A 24312-nucleotide genomic window follows, 5' to 3' on the forward strand; every position below is an offset into this window, starting at 1 on the left:
CTTTAAAGACGAATCTGGCCTTGACAGGGGAGTGGGGAAGCTTCCACAGCGTTCTCCGGAGGAGCAGACGAGGAAAGGCCCTTGGGAAGGAGCATCCACCTGTGGCCCAGCAGCCTCGCCCGCCCCCCCCCAACCGCCCCGGGACCAGCCTCGCCCCAGGACCAGCCTCGCCGCCCCCCCCCCCCCCCCCCCCCCCCCCCCCCCCCCCCCGGGACCAGCCTCGCCCCGGGGACCAGCCTCTCGCCCCCCCGGGGACCAGCCTCGCCCCCCGGGGACCAGCCTCGCCCCCGGGGACCAGCCTCGCCCCCCGGGGACCAGCCACGCCCCGGGGACCAGCCTCGCCCCCGGGGACCAGCCTCGCCCCGGGGACCAGCCACGCCCCCCGGGGACCAGCCTCGCCCCGGGGACCAGCCTCGCCCCGGGGACCAGCCACGCCCCCCGGGGACCAGCCTCGCCCCGGGGACCAGCCTCGCCCCGGGGACCAGCTTCGCCCCCGGGGACCAGCCTCGCCCCGGGACCAGCCTCTCCCGAGCCAGGTGCCCCCCGGGGGCCCTGTTTGAAATGCTGAAAGCTTGGGAACAACCTAAGTGTCAGTCTATAAAAGACAAATTATCAAATTATGGTACATCCACTAGAGAATAACATTCTACCACTAAAAAGAGGAAAGCTGATGTACTGACTAGGAAAGAACTCCAAGAAACACTGTCAAAAATAAGTCAGAAAACAATGAGCCTAGGATTAGCCTGATGACCTAAGGAAGTAAAAGGTTAACCTCCCACCAGCCTAGGAGCTTGGTAAGGGCCCAGGAAAACCACACCGGGAGCAGGGGGCACCTTGCAGTTTTCATCCTCCCCCTTCTGTACCGCTTGCAGGGTCGTGGATTCTTAGCTACTGCGTTCTCAAAAGGATAATAAAGTTTGCCAAAATACGAACACTGGCTGTCTTTAATCAGTGGGTCATTTTCCCCTTCTTTTCCCTCACGTATCTTATCAGTTCTCTGTATCAGGACACAGTTTGCTGTTGCAAAAGGGAAAAACTTAAGACTACAGCCGCACAGCTTGAACTGAGGAAGTTCACAGAGAATTCCCATCCTCTTGTTTCTGAAGGTGGAGGAATCAGTCAGCGAGAAGCTGAATTTCTTACTCACGGCTGTGCAATCACCCAGGTCTGAGGCCAGTTTTAAAGGAAGCACAGAGCTCTGACTGTAGCAGAAAGTCTTCCTAAATCATGGCCCGGCCTTCCAGGTGCCGGAGAAGTACGTGCTGGAAGGACACATGCCAGCCACCTGTGGCTCGGACACTGAGCTGGAACCTTCCAGAAACAGGCCCCAAGGCCTCCGCCAGGCCTCGACCCACTGAAGAGACAGAGGTAGACCCGGGACAAATGCTCTTAGAACCACAAAGCATCCTTACCAAAGAGCCACCGAAATCCAGCACAACCCAGCCGTGCCAGCTGCCTCCCCTCACTCGCTGCGGCCCAGGCCTGGGCCCGGGAAGGCAAGCCTGGCCGGAGAGCGGCTCCACCCCTCCCGACTCGGCGCACACGCTTAGCCAGGCCCGCGGGGTGCAGACGCTCCCGACCCAGGAGAGCCTGGCACGGTCACTTGGCACAGGCTGCCCGAGCACCTGCCCTGCAGGCAGCGAGCACACCGCGGCGCCAGCGTGAGGAGCTCCGCCCAGGGCGGGAGCAGGCCCAGGACTCTGAGTCACCCAGGAGAACGGGAGCCACAAGGGAGGCACGGGGCAGAGGCACGGGGTGGAGGCACAGGCGCGAGCTCGGGAAATCGCCCCTGCTGCAGCAGGTGAGTGGAGGAGCGTGGGTGACGCGGGAGCAGCGGAGCCTCTGGCCAGGCGCAGCGGCGCTCTGCGGGAGGCACCTGCTCAGGAGAGCGGGCGCCGGGGCTCCCAGCGAGGCGGGGCTGCGGGCGGGGCCGCAGGTGCACTCCTCTGCGGGGTGGCGCCGCAGCCTGGGGCCAGCGTCTGGCACTGTCTGTTTTCTCGGCTGGGCGCCAGGTCAACAGAGACGCAGTCCCAAAGGCGAGGACATGGTGTGGGAGTGAGGCCAGGCGAGAAGACGGCTGACCGCAGCCTGGGCAGGACCCCCGCGCCTTCCCCGGGTCCCAGGGCCCACGGGGCCCACCGCTCCGTCCCCTCGGTTTCCCCAGCCCCAGGTTCTGGAGGAGCTGCCAGCCGCCCGCGGGCAAGGCCAGTGCTCCAGCGGGCGGGCAGCCAGGTGGGGGTCCAGCGGGACCGCACTGAGGGGACAGGCCTGGGCACCTGGGGGAACCACGGCCGTGAGGGCCATGAGGCTCTGGGCCTTCATCTCTGGCCTGCGTGCAAGCAGGGACCCACCTCCCTAGTACTTAACCATCAAGATTCCAGGCAAACACCCGCCCTGGTCTACTTTTAAGGGGGGAAAAAAAACAAGAAATTTAATTATAAAATCAAATGTGAAAATCAGCTCTTCCAGAAAGGCACTGAGGTTTGTTTTTCTGCTTTTGTTGTTTTTTTAAGAGGAAGAGATAAAAAATGTTGCTGGTAGTAAAAATCTTCATATTTTGTTTTTGTTTTTTTTTTTAAAGATTTATTTTTATTTATTTAATCCCCCCCCCTCCCCTGGTTGTCTGTTCTCTGTGTCTATTTGCTGCGTCTTGTTTCTTTGTCTGCTTCTGTTGTCGTCAGCGGCACGGGAAGTGTGGGCGGCGCCATTCCTGGGCAGGCTGCACTTTCTTTCGCGCTGGGCGGCTCTCCTTACGGGGCGCACTCCTTGCACATGGGGCTCCCCTATGTGGGGGACACCCCTGCGTGGCAGGGCACTCCTTGCACGCATCAGCACTGCACATGGGCCAGCTCCACACGGGTCAAGGAGGCCCGGGGTTTGAACCGCGGACCTCCCACGTGGTAGACGGACGCCCGAACCACGGGCCAAGTCCGTTTCCCAAATCTTCGTATTTTGGAACCTGCAAATATGGTAAGCCTTGGGACACTCTGTAAACTCAAGACTGATCCTCTGTGTTAGTAAGAGCATCACAGCAATGGGGGAGCGGTTGGCTGCCCTCACCTCAGGAAATTTGTCAAGTTTTTATAAAAACACCCAGCTGAGTATTTATAAACCCTTTGGAACAAGATGTCCTTTCTCCCCACAAAACTATTTGAAACTAAATTTGTGGCTTAAAATTTTTCCTTAGACTAATATTGTACAATCTCTCAATCAGCTATGAAAGCAGGTTTTCTGCACTTAAGCTGACAGCTGACACTTGCTGTTTCCAGGGTGCAGTGCTATTTCGGGGTGCAATGGGGAGTGTCTAAGGCTCAGTAAACAATACTCTCATTTCTCCTAGGCTAGGACAACAACACTAGAATCTCTGACCTTACGCAGAAATCTGGAGCTGCAATGTGTAGGAAGCCTGAGTGGCACAACCACCTGCCAGCGCCTTTGGGAGGTGAATGTGAAGTAAGCTGTGACCAACGGCATAAGTTAAAAATGAATTTTAAATAAAGACCAAGATACTGAGATTACTGCTTCCCAGCCGTTAATACAAGCCCTTTTTAACGAACATAAAAAGCTCCCACCTACCTTCAATATGATTCAATTTCAAAATTAACTGCCATAGGAAGCGGACTTGGCCCAATGGATAGGGCATCCACCTACGACATGGGAGGTCCGTGGTTCAAACCCCGTGCCTCCTTGACCCGTGTGCAGCTGGCCTATGCACAGTGCTGATGCGCGCCAGGAGTGCCGTGCCACGCAGGGGTGTCCCCGCCTAGGGGAGCCCCACATGCAAGGAGTGCGCCCCGTAAGGAGAGCCGCCCAGCGCGAAGGAAAGTTCAGCCTGCCCGGGAATGGTGCCGCACACACGGAGAGCTGACACAGCAAGATGACGCAACAAAAAGAAACACAGATTCCTGGTGCTGCTGATAAGGATAGAAGCCGTCACAGAAGAACACACAGTGAATGGACACAGAGAGCAGACAACTGGGGGTGGGGGGGGAGGGAGAGAAATTTAAAATAAATCTTTAAACAAAAAAGATACATGATTAAGTGAAAAAGGGGAAGTATGAAACAGCTAAAAGATCTTTAAAAAAAAAATTTAACTGCCATGAAAAATAAACCAATATGAACGTGACAAGGGTTTATTAGATTGTATGTCTAAACCTCCCGCCTTGGTCAGTCTTTGATTACGACACCCCGAAAGGTCGTGCCTAACACTAGCGGGCAGCAAAGCCTCTGCTGGCCTTCTGCGCCTCTCCAGGTGCGGCCGCCCCGGTGCAGGTGCCCCGGCTGAGCAGGCACCGCAGTGACCTGGGAAGCACGGCCTCCCGCTCTGCTGGGGCCAGGTCCTGGCCTGCCCCAGGGCTCGGGAGTCCTTGGAGGAGCAGAAGGCACTCCGACCGAGCACTTGGAACCCCCTGCTGCACCATGACGGTGGTGGCACCAAGGCCTGCTGGGCACACGCTCATGCCAGGGCCGGTAGAGCTTCTCCAACATCTTTCCTTCAGGTGACACTGACGAGCACGGAACTAGAGCTGTCCCTGTGTAGGCCCGACCCCGACCAGGTCCAGAGCAGGTCTGGGCGCCCAGAAGCCATGGACCCCATCATGCGGGCTCGTCTTCCAGTGTTTCCAGAGACGGGAAGCTGAATTCTCTGCTATACAAGCAACAGGGAAAGAATACAAGCCCATAAGGAAAAGGTCAAATCCCAGCAGGAAAAACATCTAAGGGAATAAAAAAGGCATCTGAAGAGATGCCCAACTTTCCTAAAGATGCAGATTCAAACTCTAATGAGAAACATCTTTCACCCGCCAAGTTGGCCGAGAGCCGCGGCTGACCACAATTCCGGGGGGACGCCTGCGTTCGTGGAAACGGGACAAACACCACGATGGGATGCAATGACCACAGGAGCGGGCAGTCTGGGATGCCCGCAACGTACAGGGACACACCCGGCAAGCCCCCTTTGGAATCTACCCTCTATCCCCACCCAGGTCACTCACTGTAGCACTATTAGCAACAGCAATTATTAGAAAGAATCCAGATGGCGCCTCAGGAGGAAGAGAAAATTAATCCATACTTGGTGGTTATAAAAAGAACAAGGGTGACTCTTCATACGCTGAGAGGAACACACAGAACATGACTTCAGATTTATTAGTAAACAGAACACGCACGCCAGCTGTGCCCACGCGTCCTGTGTAGAAGGCATAGAACGCACCTGCCGGCACACTCACAAACCACCTCGGAAGGTCGTGTGTGGGGCGCGGACCCGGGGGGCTGCAGGCAGCGACCGCTGTTCCCCGCCCCACTCTGCACTCACGAAGTTTTGAATCATATGACAGCGCTAATTTTAAAATAAATAAAATTCTGAAAATAGATTCCCCATTAGGACCAGCTACTTAAATTACGGGACGCCCACTAAGGTAACACCCGGCAAAGCCCTTTGTGCTGAGCGGGAGGGAGACCCGGGGCCTGGGTCAAGTGCAGGCCAGCGGGGCATGGAGTCCGAAGAGCCACGTTTTGAGGGAGCTTGGCACATGTGCTCTCGAGACGAGCACGCCGGGGGCCCCCACCCCACTTCCAGGCCAGCAGCGCCAGCGCCCGCCCTGCCGGTTACGGAGCTGGGGGTGGGTGGGGGCTCTGGCCGTCTGGACCCCTTGGGGCCCCCGCCTCGCCGCGCTGTCCGGCGTCTGGTCAGAGCTCCCGCCCGGCCGCCCCTACCCTCCTTCGAGCACGTGCACAGCACCAGGCGCAGTGCCAGCTCCCCCACGCGTCATTCCACTTCATCCTCCCACGCCCCAGACAGCTGCTGCTATTTTTCTTCCCATTTTTCAGACGAGGAAACTGACGCCCAGATCGCTTAGGAAACTCCCTCAGGCTCTGGTCAGATTCGCGCCCAGAGTGATGCCAGGGCCAGCTCACAGCGCGCCCGCGGGTCCCGGCGGGGGCTCCTGAGGTCCTACTCGATACCCCGAGAGCCCCGAGGGCTCACGCGGGGCCAGGCCCTGGAGGAAAGCGGGCAGCGTCAACATGGTGAGAAGCAACGGCGCTTCCCAGGGTCGGGTCCACTTCCTGCCGCGGCCCGCGGCGTTACCCCGTGGCAGGCCCCCCGCCCCGTCCCAGGCGTGCAGGCACTTGGAGAGAAGGGAGGCAGCGCCCTCCAACCACCTTCTGCGCACATGGTGCGACAGAGACCCGCATGGCCCCAGCTACTTCTCAGACGACTCTAGACACAGCCAGCTGAGGCTCCGACAGGGGCAAGGCACAGGCGTGAGGGAGCCCGGGAGGAGACGTCACCTCAGGCTCCAAGTCAATGGGCGGGCAGGAGTGGAGCAGTCTGATATTATAGATGAATTCCAAAAAGAAACACCAGATTACGTTTGTAAACTGGTCTTTTCCTCTGCGCATATGAGCTTATACTGGATTCAGAGGTTTACATGATTAAGTAATCAGTACCCGCCCCTTGGTGGGTGGGGACTCCTAGATAACAGGCAGGGCAAAGGGCAGAGTGCAGGGCTTCTGATGCTGGACTTTTGATCTTGGAATTTGATGCTGAAGCCTTAAGCTGGAGCCCCAGGAAGTCAGCTCTCAGAGGAAAGAGAAGCCAGCCCCAGGAAGAGAGGACCCTGAGCCCAGAGAGAAGCAAGCCTGTGAGAAGAGGAACCCAGGAAGCCTGAACCCTGGCAGACGCCAGCAGCCAGCTTGCTCCAAATAGACTTTGGTGAGGGAAGTAACTTATGCTTTATGGCTGGTATCTGTAAGCTCCTACCCCAAATAAATACCCTTTATAAAAACCAACCAATTTCTGGTATTTCGCATCAGCACCCCTTTGGCTGATTAATACAGGGAGCTACTGGGGAGTAAGAGGAGACGTCACCTGCAGGCTCCAAAACCCTCCAGAGCGCGTGGTGGTCCCGAGACAGGACGCTGTTCTCCAACAGCTGGGACTCAGTGAAACAGCCCACCAGGGGCTACGGTGGCAGCAGGAACAGACCCGGCTGCGTGTGCTCCAGGCTCCCTCCATCCCTCCCGCGGCTGTCGCATGCAGGGATTTCCTGTGCTGGCTCAGCGCCCAGTCGTCTGTGCACCAGCTACGACAGCTCACCTGCTCTCCTGACACAGCTCAACAGGCAAGAAGGTGGTGGGAGGAAGAACAGATAATTCTTAAATGAAAAAGTGCAAGTGGCCAAGGGACATGGGGGAGAAAAGCATTCCGTCTCCCTACACTCCGGAACTAAAGCAGTTGGACACTGGTTTTCAATGAGCAACACGGCCACCTCCAGAGCCGGCACGAGTGTTGGCGGTGCGTTTCCACACTGCCGCTGGGCACGTGAGCTGCGCAACACGGCTGGCACACACGAGGTACCGCTCGTTACAGCAGCCTCAGAAAGAGCCAAGCTGAAGGGCTCAGTGAAGCAGAGGATGCACAGGATTCCTTTGCTAATCAAAATTTTATAAAGAACACCTCAACCTTTGCTTCAAATCTCTGGAAAGAAATACAGCAAAAAATATTAATGTGTTTTTCTGGCTGATGGGATTTTAAATGATCTTACGTTTTTCTCATCATACTGTTCTTTATTTTCTAACTTTTCTGTAGTGAACCTATTTCTTTTATAAACAGAAAGTTATAAAAATAATAAAACAATGACACACATATGTGGGCTGTAAAAAAGTACAGGAAAAGAACACATCCGTTTTTCTGTTACTTCCATCTCACCCCAACATCACCTTTTGCACCTTGAAGCCCGGGGGGAAATACAGGAGCTTTAAAACCAAGTTCAAAAGGTGGGGAGAGGAAGAGGCCAGCAACCACCACCTTCCTCCTTGCGCACTTCACCAAATCCTCACAGGAAAGCAACTTCTTCTCCCACACAACGATGGGCTTTAGAGTATGGCAAAGAAATCTATCTAAAATATCTTATCTCGAACCATGAAACTCAGGAGCCTGCCTACCTGGCTCAGGTGAGTAGAGGGTCCAGGTGAATGAGGAGTTTACATACAGAGGGTTCAGCACGTGACCCAGAGGAAAAAGAAATCCTAAGAAGTCCATGAAACGCAAGAGGCTCAGGAGGAATGAAGGAGGCTGGGAAGGAGCAGGGTGGGAGGCTGTCATGTTGGCCCGGCCAAGAGACCCACGGTGACCCCGCAGAAGCAGGGGGGCAGGCAGAGGGCAACGTCTGGGGGTCGGGGAGGAGGAAGCGACTGGTGCTGCACCCCCATCTCGCCAGGCCCAGGCTGGCACACAGAGCAAGCATGTGACGAGGGCGAGCGGGCGGGAGGGCTCGCGGGAGCTGTGTGCTGTGGACACCGCCAGGCACCGACCAGAGCACATCTTTTATTTTACCCTCCTTCATACCGAACTGCATGTTCCCCACTTATTAGACAGGGCTTTGCATTACTAACACCTTCCGTTTCATTTAAAATGACCAAAACTCCATTAAAATAACTTAAAAGCAAGCTGTAAAGCCAGAGCAGAAAAAGTTAATTTTTAAGAACATCAAAACCTCCAGGAAAAAAAACCTCTAGAAAGAGGAAGGAAGGAAAACGTATAAATAACTTCACTTGCACCCCATCTTGCAGATGTTTTTATTTCAAAGCATATACTGGCTTATACCTTTGCGACAATGTGTGTTTTCCCCACTTAAACATTTTAAACAGAAAAGGCTCATCTCGGTTGTTCCACGTTGACCTGTCCAAGCCCCCCGGAATCCACTATGCCGCAAATTAAAACTTTCACAGAGGAAGAACGAGGCGGATTCCCCGCGCACTCCGGGAGGCGCCCCTTCACTCTCACACCTCGGCGCCACAGGGTGTAAGGGTTCCCACAGGAGAGAACGTTTCCAAGTCGGCTGCTCCCTGGAGCTCAGGACAACACCTCAACCCTCCGTTAGAAAGCGCTGTGCTTCCCGACAGGGCCCTCTCCAGGTCCCGCCGAGCTGTCACAGGGGCATCCCGGGCCACCGCGTCCTCTGCTGCTCCCTCCGAGGAGCACAAGGAGCTCGTGCCCACCTGCCAGCTGCGCTCAGGGCTGGGAGGAGGGGAAGCCGCCACTCAACAAGCTTCTCCTCCCACCTGCGCTCCCAGCGCTTCCTTAAGATGAGGGAGGAGGGGGCAGGAGGGGGTGACGGCAGGAAGGACACCAGCGCCCTCCCCTGCAGGTGGCCCCGCCCAGGGCCCGCTCACCACCCAGGAGACCACGAGGGCCCCAGCCCCCTGCCCGGGCTCCTGTGCACCCTGGGGGCGTCCTGACCCCCGCCTTGCCTGGAACTGCGGCTCATCACCTCATCTTCAGACTTCCTTGCACTCCCTCCCCTTCCACCGAGTACTTCACGTTTAACCTGCCCCTCCTCTGCCTGGAGGTGAAGTTCAGGGCCAGCGTCTGGTAAAAACACCCCAAAGCTCATGCGGGCAGGGAAAGCCCTGCACGCCTCCCACTTACCTCGAGGGAAACGCACGTGCTTGTTTTCAGATCACTTCCCAAACAGACCAGTTAAAAGAGAACCACCAGGAAGCGGGCTTGGCCCAGTGGTTAGGGCGTCCGTCTACCACATGGGAGGTCCACGGTTCAAACCCCAGGCCTCCTCGACCCTTGTGGAGCTGGCCCATGTGCAGTGCTGATGCGCGCAAGGAGTGCCCTGCCACGCAGGGGTGTCCCCCGCGTAGGGGAGCCCCACGCGCAAGGAGTGCGCCCGTAAGGAGAGCCGCCCAGCGCGAAAGAGCAGCCTGCCCAGGCATGGTGCCACACACATGGAGAGCTGTCACAACAAGATGATCCAACAAAAAGAGACATTCCTGGTGCTGCTGACATGAATACAAGCGGACACAGAAGAACACACGGAGAATGGACAGAGAGCAGACAATGGGGGGGGCGGAGAAGGGGAGAGAAATAAATAAAATAAATCTTAAAAAAAAAAACAAACAAGAATCCACCTCGGACGGGCTTCCCTGCGCTTTCCAGACCTCCCCGGTGGAGTGTGTATTAGCGCTCACAATCAGAGAAGGCTTTTCAAAAGTTCCTCCTACAGAGCTGAAAATGCTTTCAGCTATTCCCTATCTAAGTGTGGCTGAATTAAGGTGGCCCTGTAATTTGGCACCCAAATCCGCTCCCCTTCAACACCCCGGGGGGCCGCTGGCAGGCCCTCGCCTCTCACTGCGGCCCACTCGATGTCCTTCCTCTGTGTGCGCACTTGTCCTTTCTTTTTAAATCGCCGTCGTGGGTGTTTCGAGAGGCCGCCTCCCGCCGGAGTCCATCAGCACGACCATGTCCTGGCCGCGCTGGAGCTAAGAGCGGACATCTCCGCGGCCTGAGGCTCCTGACCGCCCTCCCCAGGGGCGCCCCGGCCTGCCCTGCTGCCCGCCCCTTGGCGCTCCAGCACACCTGAGTGGCCAGGTGAAGGCGGCTTCCGGCCTCAGAGCCAAGAGAACAGGCGCCGCAGCCCAGCTCCAGCGGGCCGCACCAGGTCGAGGGGAGCCATTTGCGAGCAGCTACGAGCGCTTGCTTAGGGCGACCGGCCGTGGACCTGAGCTTCTATCTCGTTCCATTTTACTTAAACTTAAACGGCCAGTGTGGCCAGGAGCCGCTGCACGGGCAGCCCGTACCTGGAGAAGACCGAGCGCAGAGGTGCCAGGACGGCCACTCTCCTCCAGCAGCTCTGTTTCAAAAGCCAGGACGGAAGGAGGCGCCGGCTAGCAGAGCGGCGCAGGCCGGGGCCAACTGGGCTCGTCCTCCACGCGCCCTCAGCCCCGCTCCCTTCCCACGTTCTCCACGGCAGCCAATTCCCCGCCACCCCCCTGGCCAGGGTCCCACCTGCGCACGAATCACTGCTTCCAAGCTGAGCCAGCCTCCCCACCTCCCTGCCCGTGCTCAGGGTCCCCTGCAGTCCACAGGGCCACCCCGCCCACCTGCAGCTCCTGGGGGCCGAAGGCCTGCTGCCCCCGGCGGCCCCTGGCTGCCCCCCACTGCCCCCGGCTGCCTGAGCGCGGCTTCTGCCCCTCTCCTGGCTCCTACTGCACCCCCAAACCTCCCGGGCCCCCGGCTCTCCCCGCCCTAACCCCCCAACTCCAATCACCACCCAGAGAGCCCAGGGCCTCCAGGGGGCCCCTGAAGCCCCCAAAAGCCCCTCAGCACCCACCCCGCCAGCCATGATGGTTGAACGGGCAATCCCGGCCCCACTCAGGGCCCACGACCAGCCCCAGGCGAGGAACATGCCGCCTGAGGCGTCCCGCATCGGTAAGTGACCCCGAACAGGCGTCTGCTCCAGGGCCTCCCCCGGCATCCCTGAGGCAGAGTTTATGGGCGCAGCCCGGGCAAAAGCCTGGAAGGGCTTTCTGTCGTGGAACAGAAGCAGCCAAGCCTTCCAGCCCAGCGCACGCTGGCTCCCCCAGCAGCTCCCCGCCGCCTCCACCTGCCGGGCACAAGAGGCGGCACCCACTCGGCTCATGTGGGCCCCTCCTCCGCTGGCCCCCGCTAGCAGGCTCCCACCACCTCATCCCTGCAAGGCCCCTGCCACCGCCGCGCCAGCAGCCAGCAGGGCCCAGCCTCTCCCTCCTTCCCTCCCCTCCTCCCCCCTCCTCCACCTTTCCCCTCCCCTCCTGCCCTCCTCTGCCCCCTTCTCCCCTCCAGCCACTCCTGCTCCCTCCCTGCAGTGGACTCATAGTGTACATAACAGTCCTGCCTGAAAACCAGCAGAGCTCACCCGTATTAAAGCACCCTGGAGAATCCCTTAGGAGCACCCCACAACCCAAAACACCGTTTCCCAAGGCACTAGGACCCCAAGTTGTAATTTTTTTTAAAAATCACACAGGAACTTCACAAAAGCCCCGCCCTCCACCCCCGCTCCTCGTCAACCACAGCAGCCCTGGCCCGTCCTCCCTCTGCCTCCCCAGGCCCTGCTCTCAGCCGCCTCCAGGAGCGCCCTCGTGCCCGGGAGAGCAGCACTGCGCGTGCGCCAGCCTGGCTCGAGGGCGGCTGGGAGCTCCTCGGCGGCCAGAGCCCTGCGCCGTCCACCTGACACGAGCTTCAAGCACTTGAGCACCGGCCGTTTCCGCCAAGGCCCTGCACCCCACCTTCCAGGTACCCCAGGAGGGCTGAGCCCGCCAGGAGCCTGAGGCCCGGTGTCCGCACCTCACAGGGAGCGAGGGGTGGGGCGGCCGGGGGTGGGCCCAGCAGCGGGCAGGCAGGAGGGACGGGCCACCCTGCTGCCCCCAGGCAGGGCCTCAGGGGTCCCTCATTCTGGTTTTCCCAGGGTGGCAATTTCACCAGCCATTAAGTTCTACTTTAATTACATTACTATGTATTTTCTGACAAAAAGAAATAAGATAACAACAAAGGAAAAAAATAAAGAGGAAGCACAGGGGTCCCGGGGAGGGGCGCGTTACCGGCAGAGTGAAGAAGGCCGGGGGCTTGGCGTCGTCCTCGTACTTGCCCTCGGCCGCGCTCCCGGCCTCCAGCGACTTGGACGTGGTGTTCTTGCCGATCCCCATGGTCGGGGGGCGCCGGGGGGCTGCGCGCCGTGGGGCTGGGGCGGCCGGACGGGACGGCTCTCCCCGGGCCTGGAGCACTGGGTCCTCAGGCGCAACCGCCACCCAGGAGCACCATGTCGTAGCACCTGGAAAAAGAGCACAGCCGGTCACCACGCGGCTCGACATGGCGCAGGCAGACGGGCCCCGGGGCGCAGAGACGTGCATGAGCTGCGCCCCCACCCGAGAGCTGACCCCGCGACGGCCTCCGCACTCCCACCCCACGGTGCGCAGGCGCCCGCTGGCACACGGCTCCCCGCAGGGGGCCCGCTGAGCGCAGCGTCAACGCGGAGCCCGGAGGCGGCAGCCGCAGCGAGCCCCTCGGCCGTGCCCGACGCACCGTCCGACAGAACCTTGGCGGGGAGACGCGCCCGGCCTCTGCGCTGCCCGGCGCCGCCACCGCTGCACCGCGTCCCCTGAGCACTCCGAACACGCTACCGTGACGAGGAGCTGGACTTCTCATTGTACTTCACTAATTTAAATAACCACCGTGGCGGTGGCCACCAGAACGGACAAATGCAGCAATTTACCACGACTGGAAGAATACTAAGGAATTGTGAATTCCAAACAGGTAACCGACTAAGCAGGAGAAGGCTCTCAGGAGCACAGAGAGGAGGAGATGAAAACCTAAGAAAACTGCCTTGCAGAATTCCTGGAAGGTGCAAGATAAGCTTCAAGTGGGTCAGAAGCCACAGACAAAAAAGAGCCAGAACATTCAGTATCGATCAAACGACAAGATAAACCTAAAGAAGAACCCCAACAAAACAAAAGCAAAAAAGGGGGATAAAGCGGCAAGATAAAAAGGAGTGCGGTGGGAAATCAGGACTCCTGGACTCAGGAAGGCTCTGCTTGGCTTGGGGAATCTCAGAGAAACTGACACTCCTGAAATTTAGAAGAAATTTTAAATATGAGGTTGATTAAGGAGTAACAGCTTCAAGTTATTTAATAAGGAAACAGTACAGTGCTCCAAAATAAGAGAAAAATCTAAGGAAAGGTCAAAAGTAGGAAACTACTCAAAAAAGTCCACGATGAAACAGCAGAAATTCAAAAACTCAATTCCAAAAACCAGAATTAGGATCTGGACAATAAAAGAGACCCACCCCAAGGCAACGAGCACTTAGAGAACTTCCAAACCGAGAGGCACAGAGGCTCCCTGGGACGGCTGCCACACCGACAGTAAAACGTGCCCGGGGACGCCTCAAGTTTTATAACCGAGGAAAAGCGCTGCGAGCTGGCCGGGGTGTGGAGGGCAGAACACGCACGGCCCTCAGAGCTGCGTGACGTCAGCTCGAACCACCAATCAATTCCCCACCAGGAATGCGTGGCCACCCTGCCGCCCTGCAAAGGGGAAAGACTGGCCGACGGGAAGTTTGGAGCTTCTCTTCAAAGATTTCCCCAACAGACACATTCTAGTCAACAAAAACTTTGGATGAGTCAGGGAAAAACACAAATAACAAATAAGAGAAGGGAAACAATTACACAAAACCTGATGGTTCAACAGTTAGAGGGTGGGGGAGCAGTGGAGCTCAGTGGTTGAGCGCCTGCTTCCACGCACGAGGTCCTGGGTTCAATCCCTGGTTCTTCCTTAAAAAAAGAAGGAAAAAAATAGAGGATGCAAAGGAAGAACAAAAGCACAGCCGTCGAACATCAAGATACGTTAAGGAAGCTGCACTTGGATATTTGGGCTTAAATATTCGTGTACATTGTGCGCTTTTATCCAAAACCAGTCACGTCTGTTTAAAGTCCGGTTCTCGATCAGGAGCAAGTTAGCCCCCCGCCCCGGAGAAGCCGGGTACTTGGACACGTTTTCACTGTCACGACTCTGGGAGTGCTACTGGCATCTGGGGACGCAGGCGGGGTGCCGCTACACCACTCACAGAGCACAGGGCTGCCCAGAGAGACTCACGCAGCCCAGAGCGTGGGGACGGCTGCAGCGAGGCTGAGCACCTCAGGTTTAGAGTATTTCCCTCCCCACAAAGCGGCGTCCCCGATGGGCCACGTGATCCTCAGCCCAAACCACATCCTCCCAGGGGCCCGCAGGCCAGTCTGAGAAGCAGGGACGTGACTAGCAGGTGGGAGGCACACCTAGCACACGGGAGGCACACCTAGCAGGCGGGAGGCACACCTAGCAGGCGGGAGGCACACCGAGCACGCGGGAGGCACACCGAGCACGCGGGAGGCACACCGAGCACGCGGGAGGCACACCTAGCAGGCGGGAGGCACACCTAGCAGGCGGGAGGCACACCTAGCAGGCGGGCGGCACACCTAGCAGGCGGGCGGCACACCTAGCAGGCGGGCGGCACACCTAGCAGGCGGGAGGCACACCTAGCACGCGGGAGGCACACCTAGCACGCGGGAGGTGCGGGCGGCACACCTAGCACGCAGGCGGCACACCTAGCAGGCGGGAGGCACACCTAGCACGCGGGAGGCACACCTAGCACACGGGAGGCACACCTAGCACGTGGGAGGTGCGGGCGGCACACCTAGCACACAGGAGGTACACCTAGCAGGCGGGCGGCACACCTAGCACGCGGGAGGTGCGGGCGGCACACCTAGCACGCAGGCGGCACACCTAGCAGGCGGGAGGCACACCTAGCAGGCGGGAGGCACACCTAGAAGGCGGGAGGCACACCTAGCACACGGGAGGCACACCTAGCACACGGGAGGCACACCTAGCAAGCGGGAGGTGAGGGCGGTACACCTAGCACGTGGGCGGCACACCTAGCATGCGGGAGGCCCCCCCAGCACACAGACATAGGCGAGCCCACAAGGTATGTCTACGGGACAGCCTGGCATGGCGCAGTTTGTTAAATGACCTTCCCTCTTCAAGAACAGGACATACAGAGCCTTTCTGTCCGTACCTTTTCTGCTGCTCACAGGGAAGGAGGACCCCTTTCACTGGGTGGTTTCCAACAGGTATTTATATAAGGTCGAAGGGGAGATCTCCTAGCCAGGGGGCAAGTTAAGGGCGCTGTTCAGAAATTCCTAAAGGCTCCAGCCTCAGATCCCACTGGTAAGAGCAGAAGCTGGAAGGAAGCGTGAGGTTTCCAGCACCCTGCTAAGGAAACACACACCCTCCAATGCCTGCCACCCCGGTGGGCGCCGGCCTCCGACAGCCGGCACTGCCCGCTGCGTGTCGCCCGTGCATCAGCCACCCTAAAAGCTGCCGCTCCCCAGCAACGTGGCTCCACGGAGGCCACCCCCCCTTAGCCTGCTGTTAAGCCCCCCGTGGTCATCGGAGGACCACATTCACAAGTATTTGTCTGTCCTATCAAGGTTGGAAAGCCTCTAACACAGACCCTGTGACAGATGATACGTCTTCCAGATGCTGTGACTCCTTGGTCTGTAGTCTGAGTCTGTTGGCAAGTACGGAGCCTCTTCCGTGCTTTCCCTGCTCGTGACCTTCCCCTATGTCCTCGTGTTGTCTATAGATTATCGTCTAAGGACAGGAATCCTTTCCTTTTTGTAATACTGGATGCAAGCATTTTTATCCCAGCTTATTTGTTCTTAATTTTGCAGATGCTCTTTGCACTGTCAGAACTTTCATTTTTACAAAACCAAATCCATCAATCTTCTACGCTGTGATTTAGCCACTGCCACCTGGCATCTTCCCAAGACCTGAGAGTGAAAAAATTCAGCCTGCAAATGAACACACCCCAACACAGCACCTGCCCGGGGAGCCCAAGACACCCTGGTCGTGACTACCAGAGGCTGAAGTTTTCCAGAAGACACGACGGGAGAAGACGACGGTGAGGGGCCGCTAGCACCTGCGAGGCCACCGGCCGCGTCCTCGCACCAGCCGCCCTGGTCCCAGCGGCCCCTCGCGTCAGCACCCTGGCCTGCTGACCCGCCGGCCTCCTGACTCGAGAACGACGGGACTTGGGGGGGCAGAGGCGCCTCCTTTCCGAGGCTCGACGTGTCTGTCCGGGCTCGACGTGCGCCCCCAGGAGCGGCGAGGGCGGCTTCCGGCCCCGCAGGTAAGTGGCCCCGCGCCACGCCGAGGACAGCGCCGGTCTCCCGCCCCTACAGAGCAGTGCCCTTTGGGGTCTCCTGAGGAACTGCCCCCAACGGGCTCAAGAGGGGCAGGCAGGGACGGGGGAGCCTGGGGGTCCGCTGGCAGGGAAGGCCCGTGGGAGAAAGGAGGGGCGAGGGCAGGTCGGCACAGCGGTCGGCCCACGGGGAGCCTCGAGGCCGGAGGCGCATGGCCTTGAGATCAGAAGGCCCCATCCAGGGCTGACCTCGGCGGGGAAATGCCAAGGCCCGAGGAGGAGGGCAGAAGGGGGGCGGGGGGCTGCTGAAAAGCCCCTGGCGAAGGAACCTGGCCCCCCACCTCTGCCTACCCTTAAAAAGGGCAAGTGAGAATGCCAAGGCCGCCCACTATCTTCCTTCTAGGGAGGAAAATCAGCAATTGAAAGATGTCAGAAGACCTAAAAGGAAATACTTGGCCTGCGAAGGCCCCAGCCAGGAGCTCCCCCGAGGAGGAGGCGCGGGGCAAGGGGGAGAGTGGGGCCAGGGTGCTCAGGACAGAGTCCGGCCCAGCCGCTGGCCGCTGGCCTGGCAGGCCTTGCTGCGCCCACGGCCGACCTCCGGCACACGTGGCCCGGGACCCAGGGACGTGCGCCTCGGAGCGGAGCCTGCAGATGCGGCTAGGGCGAACTGAGCACCCAGGGCCGCCCTGCTGACCCACAGGACGGCACTGCCCTGCAGGGGCGCGGCCCACTGCCCCGGCCAGCCACCTGGGCCAGAGGCCCTGCGCCACTGGGTCCTGTGATTTCTCGGGGTCTCCAAGGGGGGCAGAGGGGCTCCTAGGCTCCTTTGCCAGGCTAGAGCCCACTGTCCAAGGCTAAGGAACCCTGAAATGTGCATCCGTGCCGCCCGCAGGACCCCTGCACGGCAGCCACTGCCCCTCACGGTGGCCCCACGGCCTGCTAATGCGGCCTGCCTCCAGCCCACGGGCTCGGACGCGTCCCCCCCCCCCGCAGCTCGGTCACCCAGTGGACACCTGCATGCCGCGGCTGCGGCACTCCCTCACAGTGCGCCCCTGGGAACCCACGCCACCTCTGCTCTGGCCTCCGTCCACCCGCCTGACAGCGGTGAGGCAGGCCCGCGACTCAGCCGAGCATGACGGGGTGCAGCGAGGCGCTCCCCAGCATCCGAGGAACGAATAAGCGGTGTGTCCATGGCACCTGTGTCCCAGCAACAGCCCGACTAACCGGGGAGAGGAAATGAGCGGACAGTACCGACATTTGTCTCAGGGACAGTCAGGGACGTCGACACCCTGGCCACCAAAAGAGTGAAAGGAGAAGGTGAAATTACATCAAAGATGTGAAATCCAAGAGACTCAGTTAGACGGATGGTTACAAAACACAAGAGCTGGCTGAATCACACCACTGTTCAGCACCTTCTCCCTCCAAGTGTGAGACCAGCTTTCCCAAATGGCAGCAGAGAACTGCACAGAAACTGGCAGTCCTGCCAGCCTATTGTTGGCTGGCTGCCTGCTAAGAAGGCAGTGTAATGGGGTGTATAAAAACAAAAACAAAAGAAAGGACAACAAAAAAGACTGTGCAGGGAAGCAGCTGTGGCTCAATCAGTTGCGCTCCCGTCTACCACATGGGAGGCCCTGGGTTCACGTCCTGGGGCCTCCTGGTGAAGGCAGGCTCGCCCGCACACTGCAGAGAGCAGACTCAGCAAGGTGATGCAACAAAAAGGGAGACAAGTAAAAACACAGAAGAGCACGCAGCGAATGGACACAGAGAGCAGCCAACAAGCCACAAGGGGGGAATAAATAAATAAAAAAAGTAATAAAATACAGACACACAGAAGAACACACAGGAAATGGACGCAGAGCAGACACCAAGCAAGCTGCAAGGGGGGGGAATAAATAAAAATAAATACAGACACAGAAGAATGCATAGCGAGTGGACACAGAAAGTAGACAACAAGCAAAAAGCTGTGTGGGGGGGATAAATTTATAAAAAAAAAAAAAAAAAGACCATGCAGCAAAGACCACATGTTCTGCAAAATCTTAAATATTTACAGAAAGTCTACTGACCCCTTCAGAAAATAGGATAAAAAAATCCTATTCAAATTATAACATTAGACACTTAAGAATAAATAAGTTTAACAAAATATGTGTATGACCTTTATGAAGAAAACTATCAGTATTACTGAGAGATGTAAAAAGATGTGCATAAAGAAGTGAGTATACTCTTTACAGGGAAAACTACTGTAAGGACACTCATTTTCCCGTAACATAGTCGACTCTACGTGCCCCTAAAGTAGGGGGTGAGGGTGTTGACTTAGGGGTGCTAAAAATTCCTCTGGAAGAAAAAGCCACAATAGCCCCAAATATTTGAAAAAAGAGTAAGAAGAATGTGCTCTGTCGGATGGGAGCCCTAACGGGGAGCTGAAATGGTCAGAAGAGTCCGACACAGGCACCGAAGCTGACACCCACCACCCAACGGAAGCCTGAACTGGAGTTCCGGGGGTGATGGCAGGGCTTGCCCAAAACGGATGCCAAAGCAGCCGACACTGTGAGTAATTCCAGAAAAAGACTCGATGTCAGAAAGTTATCCAATGTAGATGGTTAAAATGGTTTTTGTCTTATGTACATCTTACCTCAATTAACAATAACTAAATGAAATAAATATTTTTAAGAAGCCAGCAGGGATGGAAGGATGGACGGATGGACAGACGGGCAGAAGGAACGAGACGGCTGCCATGGTGAAAGTTAAAGTCGGTGTGTCTGGGGACAGTCGATGCTGGAGTTCTGTGTGAGGTTTTGTTTGTTTTCTTAAAGTTCTATACTGTTTTTGCAAGTGTCCTGTGAGTTTGAAATTATTTCAAAATAAAAAGCTAAAAGAAAACCTAAGATAAAAAGATAAAAATGAAGCCACTTAAGGTAGTCTCATGCTAGGGCTTGGGGACCCCTTTCCTGGTGCACCACTGAGGTTGAAAAAAGATGACAGATTTTACAGTAGAACGTTGCTTAAACTTCTGTAAGGAGAAAAATCAAGCAAACAAAATTAAAAGGCAAATACAATAGACATAAAATGTGTTGACACATTTACTATTTGAAGACATCTTATGAATTAATAAACAGATGAAATTTTCAATATAAAAATGAGCAAAACATATGAGCATATCCCAATATGAATGGCTGAAATAAATGTTCAATCTCAAGGAAAAGCATACTAAAAAATGTACCATTTTTATCTATGTTAATTTTAATACCCTTATTTGTAAAGAGGCTGAGAAACCCACATACTCCTAATGAAAAATAAGTTTGCTAATAGGTGGGCAATTTGGTTACATGTATCAACAAATTTGAATATTCATACTTCTAATATTTGAACTAAGAATATGCTACTGCTAGGAATTTATTCTAAGGTAATAATTTGCACCAAACCTACAAAACTGTGTATCTTATTCCTAAGAAGAGCAAGTATCGGGAAATACTCTAATGCCCAACACCAGAAGCTTGAATGATAAAAAAAGAGTGCATGTGAATGGACATCTCCATCCCTGACATAAGCTTTGAACAATCAGCAGGAACTGGCAGAAAAAATCTCTCACAAAGCTCCAGAAAAGTTAAAGGGCTGCAGTCAAGATGAGTGCCACGTCAAGAAAAAGACAAAAGGAAGGAATCAACTACAGGCTCAAGGAGACTTACAATTACCCTAGCAAGGAAGATCTTGTATCATGCTATAAGGGCAGTGGCTGCCAGAGGTGCTGAGGAGAGGGAGGGAAGAACGGGGAACAGGGGGCATCTTCGGAACACTGGAATTATTCTGCAGATCACAACGACAGGTGCAGGCCATAGGACACTGTCAAAGCCCAGAACACTGCGATGCAGTGTAGCCCACACTCTGAGCTGCTGCAGCGTAGCCCACGCTCCGAGCCGGTGCAGTGTAGCCCACACTCTGAGCCGGTGCAGTGTAGCCCACACTCCAAGCTACAGGCCATGCTCACACAGTGCCTCAACACGGGTTCCTCTCTGTAACAGGTACACCACGCTCACGGGGATGCTGTTAATGGGGGAAAGAGGGGGGGTTATGGGAATCCCGTTACAAACAAAATTTAACATTCATGCAATCAAAGCTTTTCCAGAAATAATTTTTAAAACTGTGAAAAAGAAAAGCGGCAGGACCTCCTGGTGCCCTCTCCCGCCCTCCGCTGGCTGGGCTCGGACAGGCCCGAGCACCCAAGCAGCAGAGCGCCTCTTGTGCACCTACTGTGCGCGCGCATGTCTGAACCGATCTGGCAGTGGCCCGAGGGGCTCACCAGCCCAGAACGTGCCCTGCGTGTGGAGGAGGCCCACGACTCGCTTAAGGACCCTGTGGAGAGAGTCAGCGCGGGCCGCCTGGGCCACGGTGCTGCTGGTGGTAGGACACTCGACGCAGTGCCCAGGGCGTGAGGAGCCATGGAAAAGGGGGGTTCAGGGAACACGCAGGGCCACACATGCCCAAGACGTGCGTAAAGGACCGGGCGCCCCACACTCTGACCCCAGGCTATTCTCCAAGCTCCCGCGTGGACCCGCCTTGGAGAGCACAGGGCAATCTGCCAAGACTGCGGACGGTGTTTGCTTCCCTGTCATTGGGCTCCTGGCAGCAAGGAGAGCCCTGTCGTCAGCTCCAGCGGGATACGAGGTTAAGGGACGTCCGGAGGCCGCGGAGTCCACATTCCAGCAACAACACGCTAAAATACCAAAACGTCCAGGAAGCCACAAACAGATCACAAAACACACAGAAACAAAACCAAGAAACCAGGAGGCAACAGTGCAGGCAGAGGAGAAGATGAAAACATTAGAAGCCATCAACGAAGGGGCCCAGACTTGGGACATACCGAAGACTTTTTAAAAACATCCTCAAAGAGCTAAAGGAAAACATGGACTAAGAACTAAAGGAAGTCAGGAAAACAACAGATGAACGCCAAAAGAACTTCAGCAGAGAAAAGGAAACGATGAGAAGGAACCACGCACAGGTGAAGACCACAGGAACAGAAATTAGCAACGGGATCACAGCCAGCGGGACCTGGAGAACAAAGTGCCAGAACTTGAAGACACTGAAGTCTGAGGAGCAGAAAGAGGAAAGAATGAAGAAAGTGAGCAGGGCCTGAGGAGCCATGTCTGTGCCGGGGGAGTCCCAGACGGAAAAGAAGAGGGAAAGGGGCACTCGATTGTGGCGGAAACACGTAGTCTAGGAAGCTAACATTACCTGGAGGGTGATATTGGGAACGTACAGCAGTGGCCTGGCAGTAGAAGAGGACTGTGGTAATACAAACACGGGAATGTTCTACTACAGGGTGTCAAGAATGAGGAAAACAGAACAACTGTGATTTATGGACTACAGTTAACAATGTTTTTGAGGCAAAAGTAAAGTTGGTACTATATTAATTCTAAAGGTAAAAAAAAGTACGTGGTTTGGTTTTAGGAGATATGAGTACAGATTAGGCTTGTTATTCCCCTCTTCTTTTTTTCCATTAATAAGGACACCTTGACTATGCCATTTACCCAATCTGTGTTCATCTGTGTATCTTTCTGAAAACTAGAGGAATAAATGAGTTAGCAGTTGGAATCAGACGAGATAAACGTGCCTGAAGAAGAATTTTTTAGGAGTAATGTTTCCATAATTTGTTGAGCTGCCTCTTTTGCTTTTATTTTTGTGAATTTCAAATAAAGTTGTTAAATAAATAAATAAAATCAAACTGTTAATCTCATGGTTTTCTGAAAACCATGAGAGAGAACAAGGTGTCCCAAGGGATCCTCAGTAAAATTAAATGCCAGTTTCTCATTGGAAACCTCGAAGGCAAGAAGGCAGTGGGGATAACACATCTAAAATGCTGAAAGGAGGGAAGCAGACTTGGCCCAGTGGTTAGGGCGTCCGTCTACCACATGGGGGGTCCGCGGTTCAAGCCCCGGGCCTCCTTGACCCGTGTGGAGCTGGCCCATGCGCAGTGCTGACGTGCGCAAGGAGTGCCCTGCCACGCAGGGGTGTCTCCGCACAGGGGAGCCCCACGTGCATAGGGGAGCCCCACATGCAGGAGTGCGCCCCGTAAGGAGAGCTGCCCAGCGCGAAAGAAAGTGCAGCCTGCCTAAGAATGGTGCTGCCCACACGGAGAGCTGACACAGCAAGATGACGCAGCAGAAAGAAACACAGATTCCCGGTGCCGATGACAGCAACAGAAGCGGACAACGGAGAACACGCAGCAAACAGACACAGAGAACAGACAACCGGGGTGGGGGGAGAAGGGGAAATAAATAAATAAATAAATCTTTAAAAAAATAAAATAAAATGCTGAAAGGAAAAGACCGCCAACCAAGAGTTCTATATCAGCAAAACCACCTTTTAAAAATGAGAGGAGATGAAGACATTCCCAGATAAGCCAAAGCTGGGGGAGCGCGTCGCCCCTGGACCAGCCCCACTGTGGGAGCGCGTCGCCCCTGGACCAGCCCCGCTGGGGGAGCGCGTCGCCCCTGGACCAGCCCTGCTGGGGGAGCGCGTCGCCCCTGGACGGGGGAGCGCATCGCCGCTGGACCGGCCCGGCTGGGGGAGTGCATCACCCCTGGACGGGGGAACGCATCGCCCCTGGACCGGCCCCGCTGCGGGAGCGCGTCGCCGCTGGACCGGCCCCGCTGGGGGAGCGCGTCGCCCCTGGACCGGCCCCGCTGGGGGAGCGCGTCGCCCCTAGACGGGGGAGCGCATCGCTCCTGGACCGGCCCCGCTGGGGGAGCGCGTCGCCCCTAGACGGGGGAGCGCATCGCCCCTGGACCAGCCCCGCTGGGGGAGCGCATCGCCGCTGGACCGGCCCCGCTGGGGGAGCGCGTCGCCCCTGGACCGGCCCCGCTGGGGGAGCGCGTCGCCGCTGGACCGGCCCCGCTGGGGGAGCGCGTCGCCGCTGGACCGGCCGCGCTGGAGGAGCTCAGGGAGTTCTGCAGGTTGAAAGCAAAGGACTCTAGACAAGACAGGAAAGTTGCATGAAGAAATAAAGGTACAATAAGGAAAACGACATGAGTAAATATAACCGCCAATACTATTGTACCTTTGGTTTATAACTCCACTTCTTACTTCCTACAGGATCTTAAAGGCAAATGAGTAAAATGTAATGAGAAATTTTATGCTCACAGTATATATACATTTGATTTGTGAAAAGAACTACATAAAGGTGGGAGGACGAATGGGGTTTAGGGAACATAGTTTGCATATACTACTGAAATCAAGTTAGCATCAGAGCAAAGGAGATATTATTTAGGATGTTAGATTTACGTCCCGTGGCAACTACAAAGGAACTATCGAAGAACATGCAAGCTCATGGAGACAAACTAGAGTACACGTTGCTGGGGCAGTGGGCGGGGACATGGAGAGTTAGTGCATAATTGGCATAGGGCCTCTGTCTGGGGAGATGAGGAAGCTATAGTAACGGCAGGTGATGAGGATACTGTGAAACTGTAAATACGATTAAACCCACTGAATGGTACGCTTGGGACTGGCTCAAGTAAGTTTATGCTGTATATATGTTCCCACAATTTAAAAAAGAGACTAAAGAGAAAAATACAGTACATAATCCTGTACTGTATCTAATAATGAAGGAAGAAAGACCCATATGGAGATTACTGAAACATTTGAAATGCTGGAACACAGGCTCTAAGCTTTCTATCAGTGTGAAGCTCTTGAGCCAAGTGGATATGCCAGTTCTTGGGAAGCCTACGTGAAGCATTAGGTGCTCGAGGGCAGGGTGTGTACAGCCGTGTGGTTTGGGGCTGTAGGGACCCCAGCAAACCCTGTCCTTGAACTTAACCCAATCCTG

At 56.1% G+C, this 24312-nt stretch overlaps 1 protein-coding gene and 1 long non-coding RNA gene across 3 annotated transcripts in view; one reads left to right on the top strand and one right to left on the bottom strand.

The window, feature by feature from the left end:
• The window catches only part of SLC23A2 (solute carrier family 23 member 2), a 90466-nt gene that overhangs the window by 34104 nt on the left and 32050 nt on the right, over positions 1-24312 (bottom strand). For both annotated transcript variants that reach the window (XM_058287512.1, XM_058287511.2), the window contains exon 2: positions 12367-12596. In XM_058287512.1, the coding sequence (XP_058143495.1) occupies positions 12367-12471 (105 nt within the window). In that variant the 5' untranslated portion in view covers positions 12472-12596. The remainder of the gene's footprint in view (positions 1-12366; positions 12597-24312) is intronic.
• On the top strand, positions 1731-3515 carry LOC139437524 (uncharacterized). The gene is made up of 2 exons (XR_011647389.1): positions 1731-1801; positions 3341-3515. It is a non-coding gene; the product is annotated as an uncharacterized lncRNA (long non-coding RNA).

Source organism: Dasypus novemcinctus, chromosome 24 (genome assembly GCF_030445035.2).
Source record: "Dasypus novemcinctus isolate mDasNov1 chromosome 24, mDasNov1.1.hap2, whole genome shotgun sequence".
NCBI classification, from domain to species: domain Eukaryota; kingdom Metazoa; phylum Chordata; class Mammalia; order Cingulata; family Dasypodidae; genus Dasypus; species Dasypus novemcinctus.